The sequence below is a fragment of the Podarcis vaucheri genome, assembly GCF_965113315.1.
Source record: "Podarcis vaucheri genome assembly, chromosome: 5".
NCBI lineage: Eukaryota > Metazoa > Chordata > Lepidosauria > Squamata > Lacertidae > Podarcis > Podarcis vaucheri.
The window spans coordinates 73,827,610-73,851,260 of NC_138763.1; the positions used below are offsets into that span (position 1 = coordinate 73,827,610).

The window sequence follows — 23,651 nt, forward strand, 5'->3', positions numbered from 1 at the left end:
ATTTTATTCCTTTAAAGCAACCACCAGGAGAAGTCCTGGGGAATGAAAAAAACATTTCCTAGAAGAAGTTTTATTTTTTTCTCTAAGTGGGAGGTAAAATGTAGGGGCAGGCAAATCTGTCAACTTCTGTTTTACTCACTCAGCTTCTCATGTTTCTAGTCTTATGTTCAATTCCCCACTTAAAAAAAAAACACTAAGCGCTTATGAAAATTCAGCAGCATTTCACTGTGAATTTCTCATAACAGACATATCTTTGTAAGCAATGTTAATATACACAATTTTGCAAAGCAGTTTTCCATTATGTTTTGCATGTTGGTATTCTCTTTTCAATAATATATGCATGTAAACACACACTTTACTGCAATATATACATTTCTGTACACATTACATGGCTTTGCAAAATTCTGAGTTGTGCGAATTTCAAACAGCGGCTTTCAGTTTGTATATTGTTTCAAAAAGTGTGACTTGGGTAAAGGTAAAGGTACCGCTGCCCGTACGGGCCAATCGTGTCCGACTCTAGGGTTGTGCACCCATCTCACTTAAGAGGCTGGGGGCCAGCGCTGTCCGGAGACACTTCCGGGTCACGTGGCCAGCGTGACGAAGCTGCTCTGGCGAGCCAGCATCAGCGCAGCACAGGGAAACGCCGTTTACCTTCCCACTATAAAGCGGTACCTATTTATCTACTTGCACTTAGGGGTGCTTTCGAACTGCTAGGTGGGCAGGAGCTGGGACCAAAAGACGGGAGCTCACCCTGCCGCGGGGATTTGAACCGCCGACCAGGCAATCAGCAAGTCCTAGGCACTGAGGTTTTACCCACAGCGCCACCCGCGTCCCTGTAAAGGCGAACTAAATCAATTTTATGCCCTATATCTAGGTAACTAAGGTTCATATTATAACTTGGGATGCAGTGTATACCTCATACCACTAGGTGGCATGCAACACTTTGTAGGTTCCCTTTCTCTCCTCATCTGTATTGCTCATAACATTATTAGTTTCCATCATTCCCATCAAGGCTCACTGTAATTCCCATCATCTATAATTTCCACCATCCCTGACTATTGGCCATGCTGACTGGGGCCAATTAGAGTCCAATGTCATCCAAAGGACCAAAGGTTCTCCCCTTCTTGCCCACAAGAATCCATCCCAGAAACAGCAAGTTGACCAAGATTCCATCTCCCAAAAGATTTTAGCATATCATTTCACTGTTGGTTACAAATCTTATTCTGTCACACTCTGGAACATCCATACACAAGTGTTACGGGACTGCTTTTTACCTGCAATGAGGCCGATTTCGCAATTTGGGTCTTCATAGCCACATGTCATCATTGTCCCAACTGTATCATTTACCACTGCTACAATATCCAGATCAAATTCCTGAAATAAAAAACTGATTTTGTGAATGGGCAAAGAGCGAAAAACAAACAAACACATACACACCCTTTGATGTATCGTGCACTAAGCACTAGCTTTATACTATCTATCATCATGAAAGCACAATAAAAAGGATATCCGAAGGAGTCCACAGAATGAAACCAACACCTTTGAAAGCATTTAGAGTATTTGCAGCACCTAGTGATAGAGCTCCATTTGGATAACTGAGATTCAGTTCTATACTACTGTCATAGCAAGGGACTGGTGCTTGAACCTTTGGGAGATTTCCCCACAATGGTACTCACATTCCTTCGTTTGATAGCTTCCCTGAGCATATCAACAACATCCTCTCCTTCACAGTCTGTTGCCTTGAACCCTTTTGTCCACCCAACAAGAGTTCCCTAAAGTGGGGAAGTCATACAATCAATAAATGAAAGATGCTTACACCAAGAGGAGAAAAACAGGTAGAACACTTAAAAGTTGGATTACACTTTCAAGAGGAGCTTGGTTCAACATATTGCATTTTGGGGAAATATTAAAATACCAAAATGCTCCCTTTCTGATAGAGGGGGATGCTTCAGGGAACAGAGCAGGAGGGCTATACACTCTGTCGTTGTGGGTTTCCTGCATCAAGCAAGAGTCCAGACAATATTATCTCTAAGATCCCTTCCAAATGTACACTCTCTGGCAAGAGAGCTTGCCAGCTCCCAAGGCAGCCTGTTACATAGCATTGGGAAGTTTAAATCAGTGGTACTTCACGGTATGCCAGGTGCCATAAGTAACTGGCTGGCCATGGCTGAAGCAGAAAGCTGGATGGTTTGATTACTTCCTGTATCAGCATCCCTGACGGAGGTGCAACACCGGTATCAGAAGTGGTCATGCAATTCAAACTGACTGCCACTCCTGTTATTGTTGCAACACAAAGCCTCTGAAAATATAGAAGTGGTTTTTCAGTGCAGAAAAAACATATACCTTGGACTCGATCTGAATTGTTGTTTTGTATTCCACACATCCTTAATAATTTGCTTTAACTCTCCATGAGCTGCTGTATGCATCAGAAGCCTTGTGTCAAGCATGCCTTGTCCAAAGTAAATCTGCCTAAGTGCGTGCAAGAATGAGATTGTTTTTTGTTTAACACATTCAATTTTATACACTGTCTGGTAAAACCTGTGATAAAACTCTTGTCAGTCCACAGGGAAGGGAAGGGAAGAATTAAAACAATAATGAAATGTTTCTATGGAAAATTCTGCAAAGATTAAGCCAGATTAAAAGAGGAAACAAAACAGCATGTCAAATCTCAGCTCCCCTCCTTACCTTATCAATACATGCTTGTCTGCAGGGGAAGGAAAAAGTAAAGCCAAGAGGAAGTCGGGCACCCTTAATGCCCATGTACTCTAAAAAGTCTGCAATGCACTGGACAATGTGATCAAACAGCTAGAAGGGAAGAAAGAGAATATTATTGGAGTTCTTGGTGCTTTATGTTTGTGGAGTCGAGTCAGAAGAAGGCAGTGGAGGACAAGGACTGGGGAATGTCGAAGGAAGGTCTGAGTGGCAGGTGGAATGACTTGGAGGCCAAAGACTTGCTAGGGGTAGCTTAATTGTTTGGCTTCGGCTGAAGGGGCAAGGGAAGAACCAATCTGCACTGGGGGGCGGGGAGAAGTGAGGAGCAGCTTGGCATGTTGGTTTCTGGTGACTGGCAGGATCACCAGAGGGAAGATTTCAATAGCAACACAGCAAGACACACCTGCACTTCAGTAAATCAGTAAAGAGTTTTTTTTGGGGGGGGGGAGTCCTCTGTTATAGCATTAATGGAACTTAACTGGGATGAAGAGAATAAAAGGGCAGTTTTGCTAAATGCTTTCATAAGGTAACTAACTGCTTCCTTAAATCTATCTTAATTTAACATTAATAGCTGGATATTGTTGTTGTTGTCATCTATCTGTCTCAGGAGACAATGAAGGAGTGCAGCTTTGGGGTGAGGTCAAACTCAAAGTAGCTGGGGATAAGCTGTTGGTATTTAAAGTGACAAGAAAGTGTATACATTTAAATATACTATACTATCTTAAAGTAATCAGATAAGCTTGTGCACTTAATAATCTTGTTGCGAATAAACGTAAATACTTTACATTTAATATCTATATCTGATTGGCTTTGTATCATGCCTGTACCCCATAGTCACTGGTTTATTGGTAAGTTAAGAGTTCAGAGGGACGCAGGTGGCGCTGTGGGTTAAACCACAGAGCCTAGGACTTGCCGATCAGAAGGTCGGCAGTTCGAATCCCCGTGACAGGGTGAGCTCCCGCTGCTTGGTCCCTGCTCCTGCCCACCTAGCAGTTCGAAAGCACGTCAAAGTGCAAGTAGATAGATAGGTACCACTCTGGCAGGAAGGTAAACGGCGTTTCCGTGCGCTGCTCTGGTTTGCCAGAAGCGGCTTAGTCATGCTGGCCACATGACCCGGAAGCTGTACGCCGGCTCCCTTGGCCAATAAAGCGAGATGAGCGCCGCAACCCCAGAGTCGGTCACGACTGGACCTAATGGTCAGGGGTCCCTTTACCTTTACCTTAAGTGTTCAGAAGGAATAAGTGAGACTGAATGCTGTCAGTGGCAAGGGTTTAGGAGAACCACTGGAGTGGGAATTGGGTTCTGTTATTACAGAGTAAGCAAGTAAAATACCCCATTCCCTCCACAGGTTCAATAAAAATAAATAACTGGCTTGTTTTACTTTACCTCTTCACCTGTCCCCTGCATAATTTCCAAAGGAATGGCAAAGATTTTATTGTACATTCGGACTGATTTGCTTCTTCCACTTCTGATTTTTACAAGTAAAACTCTGAAATTTGTTCCCCCAAGATCAAGGGCCAGAAATTTTCCATTTTCTGCAACAGAAAAATCAGCATTTTAATCTGACTGAAGTCTTCCTTCCTAACTGTTGGACAGAAAGGCTTCTGGAATTTCCAAATCAAACTTGCTGGCTCTGAGCTTCTTGTTCAAAAAAATTATAAATCACTTTTCAAACATGTTCACTGCTTTCTGGGGAGCCTGTGACCTTATCTGTTGTTTTTATTACCTCCTCTCTCTCTCTTTTTAAAAGCTTTTTATTTAATTTTTTGTTATATACAAGAACATGTAAACACCGGAAAAACTAGGTCAGTAACAGAGAAAAATACAGAGTTGTGAAATAAAATAACAGCAAACCAGTGCACCAAACTACAATCTTGTTCCTGGAATATCAGATGGCATAACCATAACAAGGAATGAGAAGCTGGGGGGATATGGGAAGGTCCCCTGCCAATATAGTCAAATAAGCGAAATCAATCTGCATCAACCTTCCCCTTCGTTTTAGATATGCCTTTCAGTGTTCTTACCTGTTCCATCTGGTGTTCCATAAACAAATGTGGGCAGCATTTTCACAGTGGCTGTAGGATGTGTTTCTTTCTTCAGGCCATACTCCAGTTCTGCCCTCATTCTGTTTTTCACACCTATGAGATTCTCTTTGGTTATTTTGAAGAGGCTCAAGACCTCGTTGATCTGTCTGCGCTGAGATAAGAGTCTGCACGCAACAGCAGTTACCATCGCAGCCCCCTTCCCACTGCCACTCTCGGACAGCAGAAATCGAACGTCACAGTTGGGCACCAGCCTTCTGACTACTTTATGGAGACGCTTAGCATACCTAAAGCCAAAAAGGTCTTTTAAATGCTTACAAATATTGTGTGCACAATAAAATACAACCATTACGCTAAATTGCTTTCTCCCTTATGTCGCTTAGGACTTTCACAGATCAAGGAAATCCTTTTGATTCAAGTCCACACAGTTCATGAGCACAAAACAAAAGATCTCCGATTAATCAAGTCAAAGGCCTACCTGCTCCCTCCTCTCAGCATCCTGTTTCCCTCATTGGCCAACCAGATGCCAATGGAATACTACTACTACTACTGCTACTAATAATAATAATAATAATTTATTATTTATACCCCGTTCATCTGGCTGGGCTTCCCCAGTCACTCTGGGCGGCTTCCAAAAAAATATTAAAATACTGTAATGCATCAAACATTAAAAGCTTCCCTAAACAGGGCAGACTTCCATAATTTTTCAGAAATTTGTGCCCTGTGTGAGGCCAAAATATGGCACCATCAATGGTTCTTCTCACTTATGGATCATCTCAATTTTGCACCCCCTCAGCTTGGTGGGTGCAAGATCCATGCCAAAAGCAGGACGTGTGAAGGAAACAGAATCGCAGAGAACTGTCCACAGATTTCCCTGGCAATAACCACTGCCAGACCATTCTTCTGAAGTTCCATAAGATCTTATTTAGGCTAGTTTTTTGCTGACCAAGTGGTGCCTCTGAGGGAAGTTTTAATCAAGAACCAAGTAGAAAGCTTTGCTAGATCAGAATATCAAACAGTGGCCAGCCAAATATCTGTGGAAAGCTCATCAGTTAGGCATTAATAGCAATAGCCATTTGCTCAAGTTTGACTACAGCATCTGGTAACCAGAGAAATACTGTATCAAGTTGTATCCCTTCTACTGGTGCCCTTCTACTGATAGAAGGTTCTTTGATCCAGCAGATGCTTATGTCACTATAATGGCAAAGGAGGCACATTTTTGCCAATTCCTCACTGCAGCCTCCACACCATCCTCCATGTTGCTTCTGAAGGGAGAGGAAAATCAACAAAAAAATTGCCCCTCTAACTCCATTCTGCCAATGGAAGCCTCCACTAGATCAAAGAGTCTTCCATCAGTAGACAAACATTATGGGATACATTAAAGTTATGTACAGCTATCACAGCCAGTAAGTGTTGACAGCTCATGAATTTTTCTGACCCTTTTTCAAAGGCAACTTGGCTCATAGTCATCATGATTGCTAGATGACTGCATACCCTTAAATTGATTATCATATGCAGATGAGCAATGATAATTTTCCCAGGCATGACCACCCTACCTACTTCAATGTGACTTACTGTGGGTGTATCTTATACAGCGTCCCATCAACTCCCACGGTCGTTCGGAGCCTTGCAACCTTTTTATTTTCACGGAGGCGTGTGAGTATCGCTGCCAAAGCTGCAGCACAGAGATTTGCTGAGCGAAATGAAACAACAATGCAGACGTGCTGAACGGCAATGCAGTCATCCTCCGATGGAGCCAAGCCCAGTTCCGTCAGAATTTCTTTAGTATTGCTCAAGCCTTCTTTGTACCTAACCCGAAACAAAGGAATCAGAAACATGCCTGAGGAAACCACTTCAGCTTTTAGTAGTGAGAGGGAGACAGAGGTGAACCACTTTCTGTATGGAACCAGTAAGCAGGCCAGAAATTTCTGAAAGTAGGTGGTCATGTGTCCTACTTTGCAGAGGACAGTCCTCTATTTGAAGGCATCTTCTATCAGAAGGGCTATCTGGTCCAAATCGAATTAAAGATAAAGACTGCATATACACTATACATTTAAAGTGTGTTGCTTCCCCAAAGAATCCTGGGAGCTGTAGCTTACCCTACATAGAATTACAGTTCTCAGCACCCTTGACAGACTACAGCTCCCAGAATTCTTTGGAGGAAGTCATGTGCTTTAAATGTACACAGCCAAGAAAGCATAAGAAAAGAGAGCAGAGGCCTTGCAGTTGCCCACCAGCAGTTTCTACCTGGTCAACAGACTCTTGGCCACCATCTTCCCTACTGTCCTGAGATGTACTATGTTTCTATTTAAATCATGGTAATTTCTAAAGGTGCATCTATACATGCCAATTAGTACATGCAGATTACATGCAAAGCTGTGTCCTATTTTTTGCAGCATCATGTACTGCTTTTGTGTGATTGACTGTCCACTCTATCTGAAATCTCATCGTACCTGGTCTGATCTATGGAGCAAGAAGGAAGAGGCTGCCCTAAATAACATCTGCAAGCGTTTGGCCTCACCAAAACAGAGTAGCTTTGAAGGCAGAGTAGCTGCCCAAAATCAATGCTTGCACAAATTGTAGAACAGAAGCTGCACTTACAGAAAACTCTCTGATGGACAGATTAAAGCCTCTTACTTTTCCATGGCAGCAATGTGTTTTGTCTCAATCTTGCCCTTGGTGCAGAGAGCTGTTGACAACTTCCCGTTGAAAAGCAAACCTTCCCTTGTCATTTTCAGAAGGATAATTCTTACGAGTTCTCCTAAATACAAACCACTAATCATCTTCTCAAACCTGCAATTCAACAGAAAGCTGTTGTCAGAAAGCATCAAGGGCATTTCATGCTTTCTAATAAAGAATTACATTTACATTTCTTGGAAGAAATCCAGTAATTTCCCCCCCAAAAAGGAGAAAAAACTGTTCCCAATGACTCATTTGTAATATTAATTCTCTGTCTGGAAGCGCTCCCTATTAAAATCATTATTGTTATCATGATTACCTATTGCTACTACTGCTACTAAAAGGTAAATGTAAAGGTACCCCTGCCCGTAAGGGCCAGTCTTGCCAGACTCTAGGGTTGTGCGCTCATCTCACTCTATAGGCCGGGAGCCAGCGCTGTCCGCAGACACTTCCGGGTCACGTGGCCAGCGTGACAAGCTGCATCTGGCGAGCCAGCGCAGCACACGGAGACCCACAAAGGATTGTGGAAAGAAAGATGGCAGCAAAGGACTCTTTATTCTTTTACACCCCCCTTCCTCCTCTTTGCAGTTAAGTTACTGCTGGAATGGGGGAAGGACTCAGAAAAAACTCCCAACTCAGAACACACACACTGCGCCACACACAATTTATTTAACGTGGGCCATTCAGCACCCTTCTGTGAAAGTACAGTTAGGAATGTGTTTGGGGTCAGAGAGAAGGGCACTGTCCCCTCGCCTACCCCAAACAATCACTGGAAGGATACTAAACCCCTGGGGATTTAGGATTTAACCAGATTCTTGGCCAAAACACTCCTCCTAAATAGTATCAATGGTGCTTCACAGTACTTGCCTGCCACTTAATATATTCAATGCTACTTCTGTCCCAGTGTTATTTCATCGTTGTTTTGAGATGGTGCACATGCCTAAATATCTACATTACTAGAAAGATGCCTTATCCCAAGCTGATGACTAAACTTACAATTGTTTACCAGGATTGAAAGAGCCCAAATCAATCTCCTTGTCAAACTCTGTCCTGATGTCATCCAGTGATGCGTCATCTCCAAAGGCTCCCCATTCAGTATTAATGCACATCCTTCCTTCATCACCTTCCACTAAGTCAATATTGCTCATTTCCTCCATGTAGCAAGCATTTGTGCCTGTTCCTGAGTCCAGCGGATTCATTTTGGAGGTTGTTGGGGGAAGGGAAGGGGGGAAGAAACACATGGAGATGTGTAGACTTCATAATAATAAAAAAATTGAATTGAATTTTTCTAAGAAAAAATAATTCTTGTGTCTTGTGCAATGCCACATGGGCTCAACTGTTCTACACTCCCAGAACACTCACTTTATCTTAAGCCAGATTGGCCCTGCCTCTGGTAAAAAAAAAGATATAGAATTACCAATAATGACACCAACTTCACATCGCTGATCATCGTATCCACAGGTCATCATCGTTCCAACTGTGTCATTTACCAAAGCCAAGATATCTACATCAATGTCCTAATGAGGCAAATGCAACATACCAGTAAAGCCCCATACCAGTAATACATATTCAGATTCTTACAATCAATAAGAGCCACAGTGTTTTCAAAAACAAAATCAGCTTAATACCTAGGGATGGGAACTTCAAAGTGGAGGTGCATATCACCACCACCTAGAAGTTTCAGACAGACAGATCATTATACTCTGATGAAATGCACAAGTTGATCCAAGTCCTTTCATTTACTTCAAGGAAGGAAAAAGCTCTGACATAACAATTTTGTAGAGCGCTACATACGGTATGTGCCAATGTCCCAGCTTGTACACCAGAACTGCTAGGAAATGTCAACTTTTTTTTAATGCAATCAGATTATTAAAAACAAATATTAATTCTGAACTTGCCTGGTGTTTTCTGAGGGCTTTCTGGAGAGATTTCACCACATCTGTCTGCTGAACTCCTCTGGCTTTAAAATGCTTTGTCCAAGAAATCAGTATACCCTTGAAATAAAAGAAGAAGCAATTATCCATTAACAATGTGTGCAGCATGGCTTAAAGAGTAGCATATAAAGGAGAAAGAGAGAGCCTATTTTTTTTTTGTGTGTGTGTGTGTGTGTGTGTGTGTGTGTGTGTGTGTTATTTTTTCTTTCTCTAGTTTATGCATGGGCTGGTGTAACATATTGACTATAATTTACCGGCAGTTCATGATCTAATGTATTGTTTTGCTCTAATTTTAAATATTAATAAAAAATTAACAGTGTATAAAACCTTAAAACATTTTTAAAGCATCAAATATTTGATTGGATAGATATGCCAAGAGGCAGAAGTAGTATAAAATCCATATATTTTGGGGGAAATTCAGAAATTGATTATCTTTGGAGAAATCACTTGAAAAATGTGTTGTTGTTGTTGTTGTTGTTGTTGTTGTTGTTGTTGTTGTTGTTGTTATTATTATTATTATTATTATACAGCCCTTCATCCAAATATCTCAGGGTGGCTCATAGCATAAAAATACAAGATAGAAGCACAAAATACACAATAAAAACTGGAACACATTGAAGAAGGATATAGGGTGTTAATCAGCCAAAGGCCTAGTTGAAGAGGAATGCTTTCGCCTGGCACCTAAAGATGTATAATGAAGGCACCAGGCGAGCCTCCCTTCATCTAAACATTAATCAAAACTGCATACAAAAAATTGTACATCGGGAGATATATAATGCTGATGAATTTTCGAAAGGATTTAAAAAATGGAAATGAGGAGAACTGACTCGGAAAACAATAAGCTGAAGGAAACTGAAATTGACAAATTTGTCTATCCCTATGCACTTTCAGGTTTTCCCAAGGCAGAAGGACTCATATTTCCTGCTTTCCGAGTCCCATGCAGTGACTTGTCCTAGTATTCTTGTCTCTGCACAACTGCTATTCCCATCCCATCACACTCTCAGCCCCTGAGTTTTAGAAGCAAAAATTGTACACCTGTTTTATATACTTAGTGTCACAACCAGCAGATATAATGCACACTTCTGCAAAGCTATATTCTCTGCATAACGAATTCTGTACCTTCCAAGCATGGGCAAAGTGGCATTTCAGGAGAGCCCCTGCTGCTTGCTAATGGCAGCCTCTCAGCTCTGGAGCTCTTGGTTAATAATTTGGGAGAAATTCACCCTGGTTACAAAGCCATAAAGAACATTGGTCTTACCTCCTCTAATTTTCTCTGTATATAAGGAAAAGATAGGGTAAAGCCAAGAGGAAATTTCTTATGCTTTATATTCTTTGTCTCCATGAAGTCTGCAAGACAGTCAGCTACATACTGAAACAGCTGCATCAAAATAGGGGGGGAAGTGTGAGTTATTATATATTACCTAGTAGAATACAATGCAGGCTCTGTATGGCTCAAATGGAATTGGAGGTAATACAATGCCTTTAATTAACAATGGTTATATTTTCTATCAATATGATAACAAAAAAAGCCTAAGGTACATTATCACAAGGTCAGCATAAATGAGGCTGCATTCTGAGTAGGGTTGTCATCTGTCCAGAATTTCTTGGAATATTGCTCTTGGAAGCAGTGTCTGGGCTGAAATCAGCAGAAATGTCATATGGCACCACATGTCAGCAGTGCCGTTTTTGGCAATTTTACTGAAAAAAGGCTCAAAAACGTCCATTTTGTTGTTCCAATTTCGCCCAAAAGCTCAATAACTTTTGCTTCCAGATTTTCAGTTATTGAAAAATGGCAACCCTAATTCAGAGGGTACTTTATCTCATCTTCCCAACAGTTCCTTACCTGTCAGTTTTCATGTTTTGAGTAATCTTTCACACAATGTAAAACCCACTTTTGGAAACCTAGTGGAATCTAGCAGAAGTTTAGCACTCAATTCCCTCTTAATTTTCTCCAGAAAAATAAAATCTGTTTGCATATTAACTAGGAGAACCTCGGGAAATTTGTGCTCTGTAGCTTCCCTGTTGTTTTCACTGAAACCCATGTGATGAAATTTGGGACAGTATCCTGGCATACTGTTATTTCCTGCCATTTAAAATTTAGTACATCATGGCAGTATAGTGATCAAAACACAACAGGGTATTGTGGTGTGAAAGGAATGTTAGAATTTGGGGTAGAAGTGCTAGCGCTATAACTCATAAAACTAACACAATAATGTGTCTGAATGCAGCCATAGCCTCTGTATCCTATATCTATTATCCCCCAGTATCCTATGCATCTATCATCCCAAAATTGTCACTGGCTTGCTAAAGATTAATGCATATTCTCAGCATGTGGCAGCCATGGTTTGGTTGACTTTTAGTAAGCCATGCTCATTTCCAGATGCAGCTGCCATCTGTTGAGGTGCTCTGAATAACTATTCCCGGAGAAAGTTGTATGCCTTGGGAGCTTGCAAATATTAAAACTAAAATTGGCTAATATGATCTTTTTATGTCTTAGGATACATTCTTCACAGAGAGCATGTTTCAGAGGAAGATACGCTACTTACATCTGTCCCACTCCCATGGATGATTTCTTTAGGTGTTGGATAGATTTGACTCTCCATTTGAACATTTTGCTTCCCATTTTCAGACACTTTGACCTTTAGGACTCTGAATCGGGAGCCCCCAAGGTCTAAAGCAAGAAATTCGCCCTTTTCTGTAACACAAACAACAGGTAGAAATGATTGGGTCTTCCAAACTTCAGGTAACTCTGCATCAGAGCCCAAGCAGGGTCTCAGTAGAGAGATCAGACATGGGCATTGGTGCCATTCTTACTATATTTTTTAAAAGCCAAATATTCTAGAAACTCAGTTGTACATATGAGGCATATATGCTTCTTAAAAGATTTCTCCAGAAGCATCTCCACCAGGCATCTAGCATTATGCTACGTAGCATACCATGTGTCACAGTAGCGAAATGGTTCCCCCAAAAGTCACAATTCTCAGCGACTGGCATTCAGAGACATACTGCCTCTGACAGTCCAAAATGCACACAGGCAAAACATTATCAGAGACATAGAATCATAGAATTGTAGAGTTGGAAGGGACCCTGGGGATCATCTAGTCCAACCCCCTGCAATGCAGGAATCTCAACATAAAAAACAATTGTGTGTTGTCTGGTTCTTACAGATTGTCTAATGTATTTGTACTATATGGTTGATATTAGAGCAGAGATGGGGAATCAGTGACCCTTCAGATGTTGCTGGACTCCCATCTCCAGGTTGGCATGCAGCAACCAAAGGCAAGTACCTGTTCCAACACTGGTGCATTGCAATTTCTGCCCAAAATTAGAGGACACAGGATCTTGGTTTTCCTTCATCATGCCTACTTATACAATCCTGGAATTCATTTCATCTCTTTGAGGGGAGATGGGGAAGATAGGCAGCTTCATTCTCCCCTCACACTGCCTCCTTGTGCTCTGCTTTTGGCTTGGGGAAATCTCAGCGCCGCTATCATGAACCATCCTCTTAAAATTAGCAAAATAAGAAGAGCCCTGCTGGATCAGGCCTAAGGTCCATCTGGTCCAACATCCTCCAACCAGAAGCCCATGAGATGCCTTCAAGCAGGACATGAGTCTCTCCACTTGTGATTAACAGCAACAGGCATCCAGAGGCGTTTTGCCTTCTGATGCTGGAGACAAATCATAGCCATTGTGGCTAGTAGCCATCGATAGCTTCATTGCTATCGTTGATAATGGCAGGAGGAATGCAGAACGGCTGCTTACCTGTGCCATCAGGAATGGACCGCACAAAAGTTGGCAGCATTTTTAGTGTGGCTGTTGGATTGGTGTCTCTTGCCAGGCCTTTCACCATCTCTGCCTGGAAACGGGCCATCAAATCAAGGAGGACGTCATCAGAGAGACGCATGTGGTACAAGTACCGATCAACCTGGGGCAAGAGGTTCAAGATATTTTTTACTAATTGTTATTATGAATAAATATGTGTTTATTTCATAAAATTTATACACAGCTTGGTTGTGTGAATGTTTTTTTTTTTAAAAAGCAACCACATACGGTACCTTAAAGCAGTTTTCCCTTGCAGAAGGGTGGCCTCTTTTTCTTGCACTGACTAGTAGCGACACACATGCAAGAATACATGCACACATCCTATGTACACAGACCTGCAGTTGCAATCTCATTGGTGTACACTCCATCAACAACCCATATCTGCCCAAAGAAGCTTCAAAATACAAGTTGCTACTAGGAACAGAAAGGGCGAGAAATACCTTGTGCTAGTTGCCTTTGCTTTGGAAAAGAAAAACCATGAGCCAAGCAAGCTGTGTAAACCCTGCAATATTTTTGTTCAATATAGTGTTACTAGACATTCTTCAAAGTCCATGTTCCCTGACTTTGCTACCATCCCACACTGTAGCAGTGATGCTTATAAGCTGTTTTTTTATATATATTTGCCCACCACCTGCTTTTAACCCACCCACCACCCATGTAGGGCTGCAAAGAAACCCTAGATTTCAAACACATTTTCCTTCCAAAGAGCCAAGCACCAGCTTAGGAACCATTTAAAAGTGCCATCACTAAAGCATGTCTGGGGGCTAAGCTGGGAGAGGGGAGGCTTGGTAGCAGTGGCAAACAACAGCAGCAGGAGCACTTGTTGGCATCAGTGGCCCCAAGGTGGGATCACACTGAAGTTTGGCATTGAAGAAGAAGGAGAAGAGAAGAGTTTGGATTTGATATCCCGCTTTAACACTACCCAAAGGAGTCTCAAAGCGGCTAACATTCTCCCTTCCCTTCCTCCCCCACAACAAATACTCTGTGAGGTGAGTGGGGCTGAGAGACTTCAGAGAAGTGTGACTGGCCCAAGGTCACCCAGCAGCTGCATGTGGAGGAGCGGAGACGCGAACCCAGTTCCCCAGATTACGAGACTACCGCTCTTAACCACTACACCACACTGGCTCTCTGCACCTCCTTGACAATATATTTTTCTTTCTCTATTCCTCCCTCTTATTTTTGTTATGCATCACATTTTTTATTATCTTGGAAACTTACTTTTTCATGACTGTTCAGTTGGTCCTAATGGAGGTTATTGCCCTCATGTCGTTCCCCCCATTTATGGATTGACTGAGCTATCTTGTCACTTTTATCTGTGTCAACAGTAATCCTGCTTCCCACTTTACTGAGTTGTTGACATCCAACCCCTTGGGTAAATAACCAGGCCAATCCAATGAACAGAGGTCAGATCAGGAAGAATGCTTTGTCTTCCCTTCCTCCCTTCAACCAGCCTCCCAAATTCATTTCTAAATATTTATTCAGAAAATCCAGTTCTTATTGGGAGGCATGGCAGTGGGGAGGGAGATCCAATGAAGAATCTTAGAAACATTTTCCTCTTCGCAGCAGAGGATTAGCACTGACAAAACAGCTATGCTAACCATGGAAATTACAGAGAGCGTTACTGGCATCCGTCTGTCTCAGGAGACAATGGAGAAGTGTACCTTTGGGAGTGAAGCCAAACTGTTGGAAGGTTGCACCTCTAGAAAAAGAGGTGCCGGAACCCATCATGAACTTCTCCCTTTTTCTCTTATAATAGCAACGGCGCCTACCTGAGAAGCGCAGGAACTGAGTTCTGGACAGTTCCAGCTGGGGAAAAAGTCCTGCCCACGGGGAATTAAAATGGGAACACGTGTTAAACCTAGAAGACTGTGGAACTGTCTACACAACAGGGATGGTGAGGTGCTATGGTAGCAAAGTGAAAATAAGCCACTGAGACACGATTTAGCCAAATTTAAGGACGTTGTTGATGCTGTCTGATTCAAGAGAGGTTGGCACAGACTTGTGGGTTTCCTTTAGTCCAAAGGTAAGCACAGCTGCTTTGTTAGGACTTGAAAGAGGCCCATTTTGTGAATTCCTTTGCACTAGGAATGTGTAGCACCCAACATACCATGTCAGAGCGAAAAGCTAGCTTTATAATCCTTATCAACAATCTATTCTAAATTAGATTATATTTTAACGGCTGCAAGTACCATTGAGGTAGAATGGATGTGAGAGACGGTAGTCTGGTGCATGAGTAAAACTAGCCATGTGAGTGACCTAATGGGAAGGGAATTCTATTTACAAGGGTGTTGAACAAATAGGTCTGTTCCGCACTCAGCCAGCCAGCGACTACTGCTGGGGCACATTTGAGGACATATTGCCCCTTCCTCGTTCCCTTTGGAAACCAAATGAGCAGAAATGATTCCCTGGCTCCCATGTCAACACAGGAAACCTATCAGACACTGCCAAGAGTCGGGAGGACCCTGGATAAGGCAGTGATGTTGTCACTGAAGTATTGGAGAGAAGAGATGTATTGCCTCTGTGCACAGCTGCAAGCTATGGGAGCTTCCAGAGAAGCTGTTTCTTGAGCATTAATCCTGATTTGTTTGACAGCATTGGCTATCTAACGAGTGTTTCTTCTGATTTGTTTGTGAGGCGATGAGATGATGTTGTGTCAAGGCAAGTATTGTTGCGCATATTTCCCAATCACTTTCCTTCTTGCAAAAAGTCTGATCTTTTTGGGGAAGGGGGTTTGTTTGTTGCACAAGGTCTCCCAAGTGCAATTCTTCAACCTCAGATTGCTGGTATGGGGTTGAATTCCACCCAAAAATGGCATCGATGAGCCCAGAAGGGGGCCATCTCAATGAGGGTCACTTTCTGTGTTATATTTCAGAGCTATGTTTGAGATGCCTGAAAGTGGTCTGTACCCAGATCCCACAGTCTATTCACTATGTAGGGATGGGAAATGAATTTGGTTCAGCTAGGATTTTAATATGAACCTTCCTGGAGAGCCAGTGTGGTGTAGTGGTTAAGAGCAGTAGTCTCGTAATCTGGGGAACCGGGTTCGCGTCTCCGCTCCTCCACATGCAGCTACTGGGTGACCTTGGGCCAGTCACACTTCTCTGAAGTCTCTCAGCCCCACTCACCTCACAGAGTGTTTGTTGTGGGGGAGGAAGGGAAAGGAGAATGTTAGCTGCTTTGAGACTCCTTCGGGTAGTGATAAAGCGGGATATCAAATCCAAACTCTTCTCCTTCTTCTAATTGACCCTTTCCAAAACCATATGTGAACCAAAACACGGTTATTATTTGAATTTAGTGCTTCTCCAACTAAATAGTGTGGGCATAGATTACATACAAAAATGTGTAAATTGGCAGAAATTTACAATAAAATGCTGGTGAGTTTTAACACATTGTTAACAAAAGGGGGAGGGGCAAACTGAATTTATGACTAGAAAAATGAGAAACTGAGTGAAACCAAGAGAAACCAAAATTGATATTCTGTGCTAGGCATGAATTTGGGTATCATTCAGAAGATATTACATGGAAATGGGAGATTTAATCATAGTTACACTTAACCTTTGTAAAGTATTTTGTGTTCAAAGTAACTCACGTGCATTGTGTAGCTGTACAAGTCAGCACATTTACCACATACTGCGGATGGAGCGACTGAGGACAGGTGGTTTGCTTAAAGCTACAATAGTGAGTTTACGGACGAAGCAAGATTTTTAATATTTGATGGTTTACTGTGGTTTCACAATTTGTTGGAAGCTGCCCAGAGTGGATGGCAGCACTAATAATAATAATATTATCACCAGCACCAGCACCATCAAACTGGGGGTTTTCTATATCCACTTAGTAAGCCCCACTGAACTCAACAGGGCTTCTGTGTAAATATGTGTAGGACTGCACTGCCGTTTTTGCTACACTAGACCAACGGTCTCTAAATATAAAAATCCCACAAGATCTTTTAAGTTGGTCTGAGCTAATGCACCACAGAAAGTGACAGAAATAAAAAAAATATATAGCACATTTTACCAGTGTTACTTTTCAACTTTAAGCTTAGGAAATGTTTAAGGCCTACTCCACCAACAGACTGGGGTTTCTCCTCAGCGGGCTTTATCTATTGATGGCGGCAGGGCCCAAAGCTGGTAATAATTAATATATTACAAGATATATCTGGGATTACAAATTAGCCATGTTCCCATTAACTATTTTGTTGTGCTATCTAGAAGGAAAAGTTGGGACGTGTGTTCTTGAAGGCAGCACTAATCTCCAGTGTGGTGCTGTAAGTTTAGCAAGCAACTGCTCCTAAAGACCAAACAATACATGGCAGCAACAGAGCTGTTTGTTGAAAACAGGGCCTTCACCGCAGTGCATATCAAGCAGGGGGAAATGTCTAATGTTTACCACATGAAGAGGGTATGAAGGTTGCAGGGGCTGCACCCTCCTCACTGCCTCTTCCCCACAAGATTATCTTTCTGCCCAGCCAAGGATCAGAGTTCAGCTGACGAGAAAAAGCAACTGAAAGAGCAGACTGTGGTCAAGCAGGGGAGGTATAGCAGATACACATGCACCCCCTTTTTTCTATAAATTATATCCAGACCGCACATTATGTGCAATTGGGGCAGACCTAAATGTCATCTACAGCAGCTGTCCCATCAGGCGATAAGACAATGCCAAGGAGAAAGATGGGACCACAGAGCCTCTCCATCAGCTCTGCTGACAGACCCACAATTTTTGGCTCCTCCTCTCCTTGAAATATTTCCATTCTAGCTGGTCATTACAAATTTAGACCAAATGCCTAGATTCGCTTTTTTCCCTCCTCCTTTTTCCGTTTGTGTCATTTCTTTTAAGATTGTAGGTCTGAGAGCAAGGGGCTGCCTTTATCGATTACATTTTTTTAAGTCTTTCAGGTAGCTTTCTGGCTGGAAAACGGGATACAAAGGCCCACCCCAATACATTTTGCTGTCTGAGGCAAAGGACAAAGTGAAGCTTCCTCCATTTCAATGCAAAAGCTGCTTAGACTAGTAGTTGAAACTTTTTTGACACCAGTGTTGGGACAGCCTCCTCCGTAGGGCAGGGGACACAGGCAGTTGATGTGTGTAATAGAAATGTAATAAAATAAACCATCAATGATAAAAAATAATTCAGGACTGATCAAGGCTGCATCTTGTTTTTTAAAAAGCATATTTTATGTTAAGGTACACATTTTCTCTTAACAAATATGTTGACTCATATTTACAAGATAGGGAAATTACTTAACTTACCCATCGTCTGAAGAGATTAGGGCACATGTTGTGTGACAACCTACACGTAATTCTAGGAATTCTTTTATGATGGTGGAAGAATGACTAAAAGGCATTCTTCCACCATGGGGGGAAGGTGGACAGGAGAGAAGAGCAGAGGTCTCAGAGAATGATGGAAGGCTAATAACACGACTTTAGAAAGACACATCACGGAACCAGATCTAAAAGCCTTTTCCAGATTGATAACTAATGCTATGTTTAACTAAACCTCTGGGTTTAAGTTATAGCCCATTTGATTATTAAAAGAATTATTGTAGTAGCAGTAATTTTCCTGGGTGTGTTTTCTAAAAAGAAGATCTATTTATTTATTGCTGCCTGTTTAGCCATGGGAAGAAAACTGCAGCTTTGTCCTCATATAAAATGTTAGTATTAAAATGTGACTGCAAATCCCGATTAGCAGCTCTAGCCTTGCACAGTTCCATAATAGGGACAGTCCGTTGTGGTTAAATCTAAAAATTACCATTCTAGCTTAGGTGTACTTGTCACAGATTCTGAACTTTGCTTGCACCAAGATTCCTTTCCTTAGATATTTTTTCCACCTATGAGAGTGCAATTAAATTAAAAATAGCCGAACAAACTCATCCTCTGTCAATTTTTGCTAAGTGTATGTTGTAACTACATACACAAAACTTTCTTCTTTTTTTAATGACAACCCACAAGTCAAAAAACAATTCTCTTATTTAAAGTAGCTGATGTCAAAACAGTGAGCCCAGCCAACTCTTACCTTTTTGATCTGGTCCTCTTTTAGTTTTGTGAAATAAAACGACACTAAGTGTACAGCAAACATTTCTCTCTAATGCCTCAGTATTGATGGAACGGCTGTGAGCAACTAACTCCAGATCTCATTCATATACTATGAGGCCAGCAAAACTCACTTGCCGGGGCCATTTGCCAGCAGAGATGTTAATAAGAAACCCCAGAGCAGCCAGTCCTAAACAAGTCCATTCAGTGTACTAGTTGGTTCAATGATTAATCTCCAGCCTCTTGCTCTCTCCTCCTTCCCCTCTCCCCCCCACCTCTCTCACACACAGAGTCCCTCCCACCACTTGGTATAGTCTAATACTGAACAGGTGGCTAACTGCCAAGAGCAGCGAAAAGGAAACAATTAGCTACTGGCCCAATTTGGAAATGTTCTACCCCTGAACAAACCAGTTGCTATGGGTGCTTCTTTGCTTAACTGAAACCCAGCACGATCTTCCACAGCATGGCACACTTCCAGTAGGGGAAAAGTAGTAAAAACAAGCCACTTCAATGGGCATTGTATCGCTCAGAAACATTGCTGGGAACGGCATGGGAATAGAGGACACTTTCCTTCCCAGCCACCCAGCCGCTTGGCACTCTGCAGCATTGCAAAGTGCATTTTCCCAGTCTGCTACATTTTCGTCTCATCTAGGCAAGTCTTCGCAATAATTTGCCTGTGGGCTCTCAAGTGCCAGTCGTCTGCCACACAACCCCCAGATCTCAAAGTGTTTGAGAAAGGAAGAGCTGTGCAAAAAAAATATGTATTTTTCAACCATGCACTGATGCTTAGGAGCTGCCATAGCAGAATGAAGTAACATGGCTGTTAAGATCTTGGACAGCAACAGATGCAAAAGGAGCCTTGCTTATAAACACAAAGAGCTGAGCTGTGTAGTACTTTGACAGAGGCATAATGGACATCACAAGCACTCGACTTTAGGTCCAACCTATCCTGTGGCTTATAATGCTGAATGTTCATAACCAAGGAGGTTGATCTATCCAGAGAGTGGCAGCCTCAGTTGTATCTTCCAACATGACCGATCCCCAGCCTCCTATAGCTGGTGAAGTTTCCAAAGCTGAAATAACTTCACAACAAATTGAAGAGCCCCAAAAGCATGGCGCCAGTACAGCTTGTGAGTTTTGTTTACCGGAATTTGCTGCTAGCTGAACTAGATCTGTGTCTAGTGGGTGGCTGCTAGACAAGATGTGTCCAAGAGAAAGCTTTTCTAGCCCTAAGTTAGCTCTGCTTAGTAAGTGAAACGTCATCCCCTCAGGCTGATGCTTAGCATATACAATGGTATAGAACATTATAACATAAGAAGAGAGCTCCTGGATCAGGCCAACGGTCCTGCTAACACCGAATCCTGTTCATACAATCATAGAGTTGGAAGGGACCACGAGGGTCATCTAGTCCAACCCCCTGCAATGGAGGAATCTTTTTGTCCAGTGTGGAGCTTGAACCCACGACCCTGAGATTAAGAGTCTCATGCTCTACTGACTGAGCTACCAAGGTGGTTCTCACAGTAGCCTACCAGATACCTCTGGGAAGCCTGCAAGCGGAGCAAGAGAACAGCACTTTCTGCACTTGTGATTTCCAGCAACTGACACCCAGAGACTCCGCTGCAACCGCTCTCAGCCTCTTCACAATTGCACACAGAAAGAAAGAACAATGGACTCATTGTCCATCAGTGGCATCATTATCCTCCGTTCCCCTGTACCCTCAATTAAAAGGCAGCTAAAGAGTGCTGAACAATGGCAGCACAGCGATGTCATCCTTGTTCGGATGACCTCCTGGAAAACGGCTAATGGGGAAAGGGCAGTGGGGGAGACAAATGCAAGAAAAGTTTCCCAAACACGCTGGTCTTCAACGGACGAGTCGGCACCCACTACTGCCTGACCAAAGGCGGATATGACAGCAGTGAAAAATTAAGACCTGGGTCCCCTAATTCATAATTACATTAAAGGAGAATTCTCAGTCTGTAAAAGTTAAGACTGCAAAAAATATGTTTCTCCCGAGTTTTCTTTCATAGCTTGCCACCATCTCAAGGTCGCTGCTTTCCCACCTGACACACCACTTTACGAACCTATCGCAGCTTTGTGCATAAAAGTTCAGGCCCTGCTCCTCTCTTTCCACTGCACCAGGCAGGTTCCTTGGCACTTCTCTCGCCACTTCTCCAATCACCTACTGTGCCCAATCTCTTATTCTGTGGTCCCAAAATCTTTTGAAGACAGGGAGAACTTGGATGGGGAGCCAACAATAACACTCAGCAGCATGCTAATAAACAGCTTCCAGACCACAGGAACATAATAAGGAGACTGTGCATGACACTCCCATTTACCTCCTGTATAACCTCAAAGAGGCCACTGGAGTGCTTTATAGCAAAAAGAGAGGATGGCGATTCATATGGTCACCTGGTGGCAATTCTTACTCACCACAGGGGATCAGACTAGTTAAATGCAAGCCTTCTGTATTAGCACTAAAAACAGGAGATCATTTCAGGAGGGAGCTGTTGTGTTTCTTACACAGTCAACCTTGGAGAGGAGCTTAGTCTTTACTACTTGTCCCCTTTCCACAAAATACTTGGCATTCATTCATCTCCCCCACAGCAAAATCAAGGTTCCAAAATTTGCCTACTGCGCCAGTCTACACACCCCAATTCTATTAAATCCTAAAATGCCATTCAGGTTAATAACATGTGGAGAATTCTGTCCTGAGCTAGCTAGCTCCAGAACTTGTTAGCAGAGGATTAGTGCAGTAGTACACCCTATTCATTTAGAAGATCATGTGAACCCAGTTAACTCTTCATCGAGTCTAATTGTACCCACATCATTAGTGTGGAAGTAAACTTTCGTCCAAATCAGCCTTAGAAACGCTTGAGCAAACTTCAGAGTGATTATAACAGTTACTATGGAGACACTATGGGAACACACAGCAAATTAAAGGAAGTGCTAATCTCAGCAAATATTCAAAAGAATGTCCCCGTTAGTGCTCTGCTCCTTAAAGGCTCACTACTCAGAACCCAAGATTTCGTTTTGTACTTGCTCCAGCGCTTTCTTGTCTACGGGATGTTCCGAGTCATTCAAATGTCACACAGCCACAATCTCAAGGTCACATGGAAGGGAGCCACAGCCAAATCTTGACTGCCGCAATCAACGAAGTTCATTCTTGAAATATATACTACAGCAATAAATGCCTACGGTATCAGCTTCAGGTAGCCACCGTGCCCTTCCATGGAGCAAAGTTCTCCCTTCCCAAGTCTGCTTCTGTGCAAGTATTACAACTTGGGCAGCATCAACCCCTCTTAACTGCTAGGGTGCGAGTGTTCAGAGAGTGTTCAGGCTCAATTCTAAGGGCACTTTCCACTAAATATATTTTGCCCTTTCACAGAGAAATATTGTATAAATTTTCTTCATACTTCATTTGAGAGTACAGTGGTACCTCGGGTTAAGTACTTAATTCGTTCCGGAGGTCTGTTCTTAACCTGAAGCTGTTCTTAACCTGAAGCACCACTTTAGCTAATGGGGGCCCCTGCTGCCGCTGTGCCGCTGGAGCACAATTTATGTTCTCATCCTTAAGCAAAGTTCTTAACCCGAGGTACTATTTCTCGGTTAGCGGAATCTGTAACCTGAAGCGTATGTAACCCGAGGTACCACTGTACTGAAAATTACGTTCAAAAAGAGACACGGTGAGATAGAATCATGACCTTTCCCCCAAAGCACTCTTCCAAAGAATGCAACCTATTTCCTTCCTGTGAAGGATAATTAGAAAGTGTGGGTTGGGTGTCCTATCTGAGGGTGTTACGAGTCAAAAGACCTTTCTACTAATCTGTTTATCTGCTGAACTATGTACCTCGTCGAATGAGATGGATGACCAACTGCAGAGGTAGGTTGCGTTATTAGAAAAATACGCATGAACTTTGTGATGTGACTCATTGGCTTTGAGCTATCTGAGGTTTAGTGTTTAAACAAAGATGTGTGGTCCCTTTGGACCAACGTTATGGTTTGGGGTAGCACGACATTCACAGAATATGCTTGCTGCAAACTTTACACTTATAATGACGCCTACAACTTCAGCTCCAAGCCCAATAAAGTTCATGTAGCTGCATTTACTCACATTCATCTCTTGTGGTATTGTTTTCTCCTCTCCTCCTGTTCTCACCCACCTGCCCCAATCAGAAACGGTGTGCTGTACTGCAGTTCTCTCAGTCCATGACTATTAACTTTGCTGAGGCTGATGGGAGATGCAGTTCACAATCACTGGAAGTCAAGACTCTAAGTGCCCCATTTTGTTTCTTGCTTCTGGTGTAAAGCACCATTTAAGGCAATGTACAACTGGAAAATTCTTTTACTGTTTATAATACGAATTTTTAAAAATCTATACCTACATCAGGATGGAAAACATGTGCCACTCAAGATACTGTTAAGACTACAGCTTCTGT

At 42.4% G+C, this 23,651-nt stretch overlaps 1 protein-coding gene across 5 annotated transcripts in view; it reads right to left on the reverse strand.

Annotated features, from left to right (window-relative positions):
* LOC309532093 (hexokinase HKDC1) overlaps positions 1-23,599 on the reverse strand; it is a 29,161-nt gene extending 5,562 nt beyond the window's left edge. The window contains exons 1-14 of one of the 5 annotated variants that reach the window (XM_082222028.1): positions 23,327-23,599; positions 13,130-13,292; positions 11,914-12,062; positions 10,626-10,745; positions 9,332-9,427; positions 8,851-8,950; positions 8,430-8,613; positions 7,392-7,547; positions 6,330-6,563; positions 4,737-5,041; positions 4,099-4,247; positions 2,686-2,805; positions 1,677-1,772; positions 1,275-1,374 (exon numbers count right to left, since the gene is read on the reverse strand). In XM_082222028.1, coding sequence (XP_082078154.1) covers positions 1,275-1,374; positions 1,677-1,772; positions 2,686-2,805; positions 4,099-4,247; positions 4,737-5,041; positions 6,330-6,563; positions 7,392-7,547; positions 8,430-8,613; positions 8,851-8,950; positions 9,332-9,427; positions 10,626-10,745; positions 11,914-12,062; positions 13,130-13,292; positions 23,327-23,332 — 1,978 coding nt within the window. In that variant the 5' untranslated portion in view covers positions 23,333-23,599. Of the gene's footprint in view, positions 1-1,274; positions 1,375-1,676; positions 1,773-2,685; positions 2,806-4,098; positions 4,248-4,736; positions 5,042-6,329; positions 6,564-7,391; positions 7,548-8,429; positions 8,614-8,850; positions 8,951-9,331; positions 9,428-10,625; positions 10,746-11,913; positions 12,063-13,129; positions 13,293-16,778; positions 17,550-17,575; positions 17,771-17,798; positions 18,241-19,198; positions 19,931-23,326 lie in introns of those variants that run through there. The other 4 variants (XM_082222027.1, XM_082222031.1, XM_082222030.1 and 1 more) reach the window with 4 other exon arrangements.
* Between the last annotated feature and the right edge of the window lie 52 nt (positions 23,600-23,651).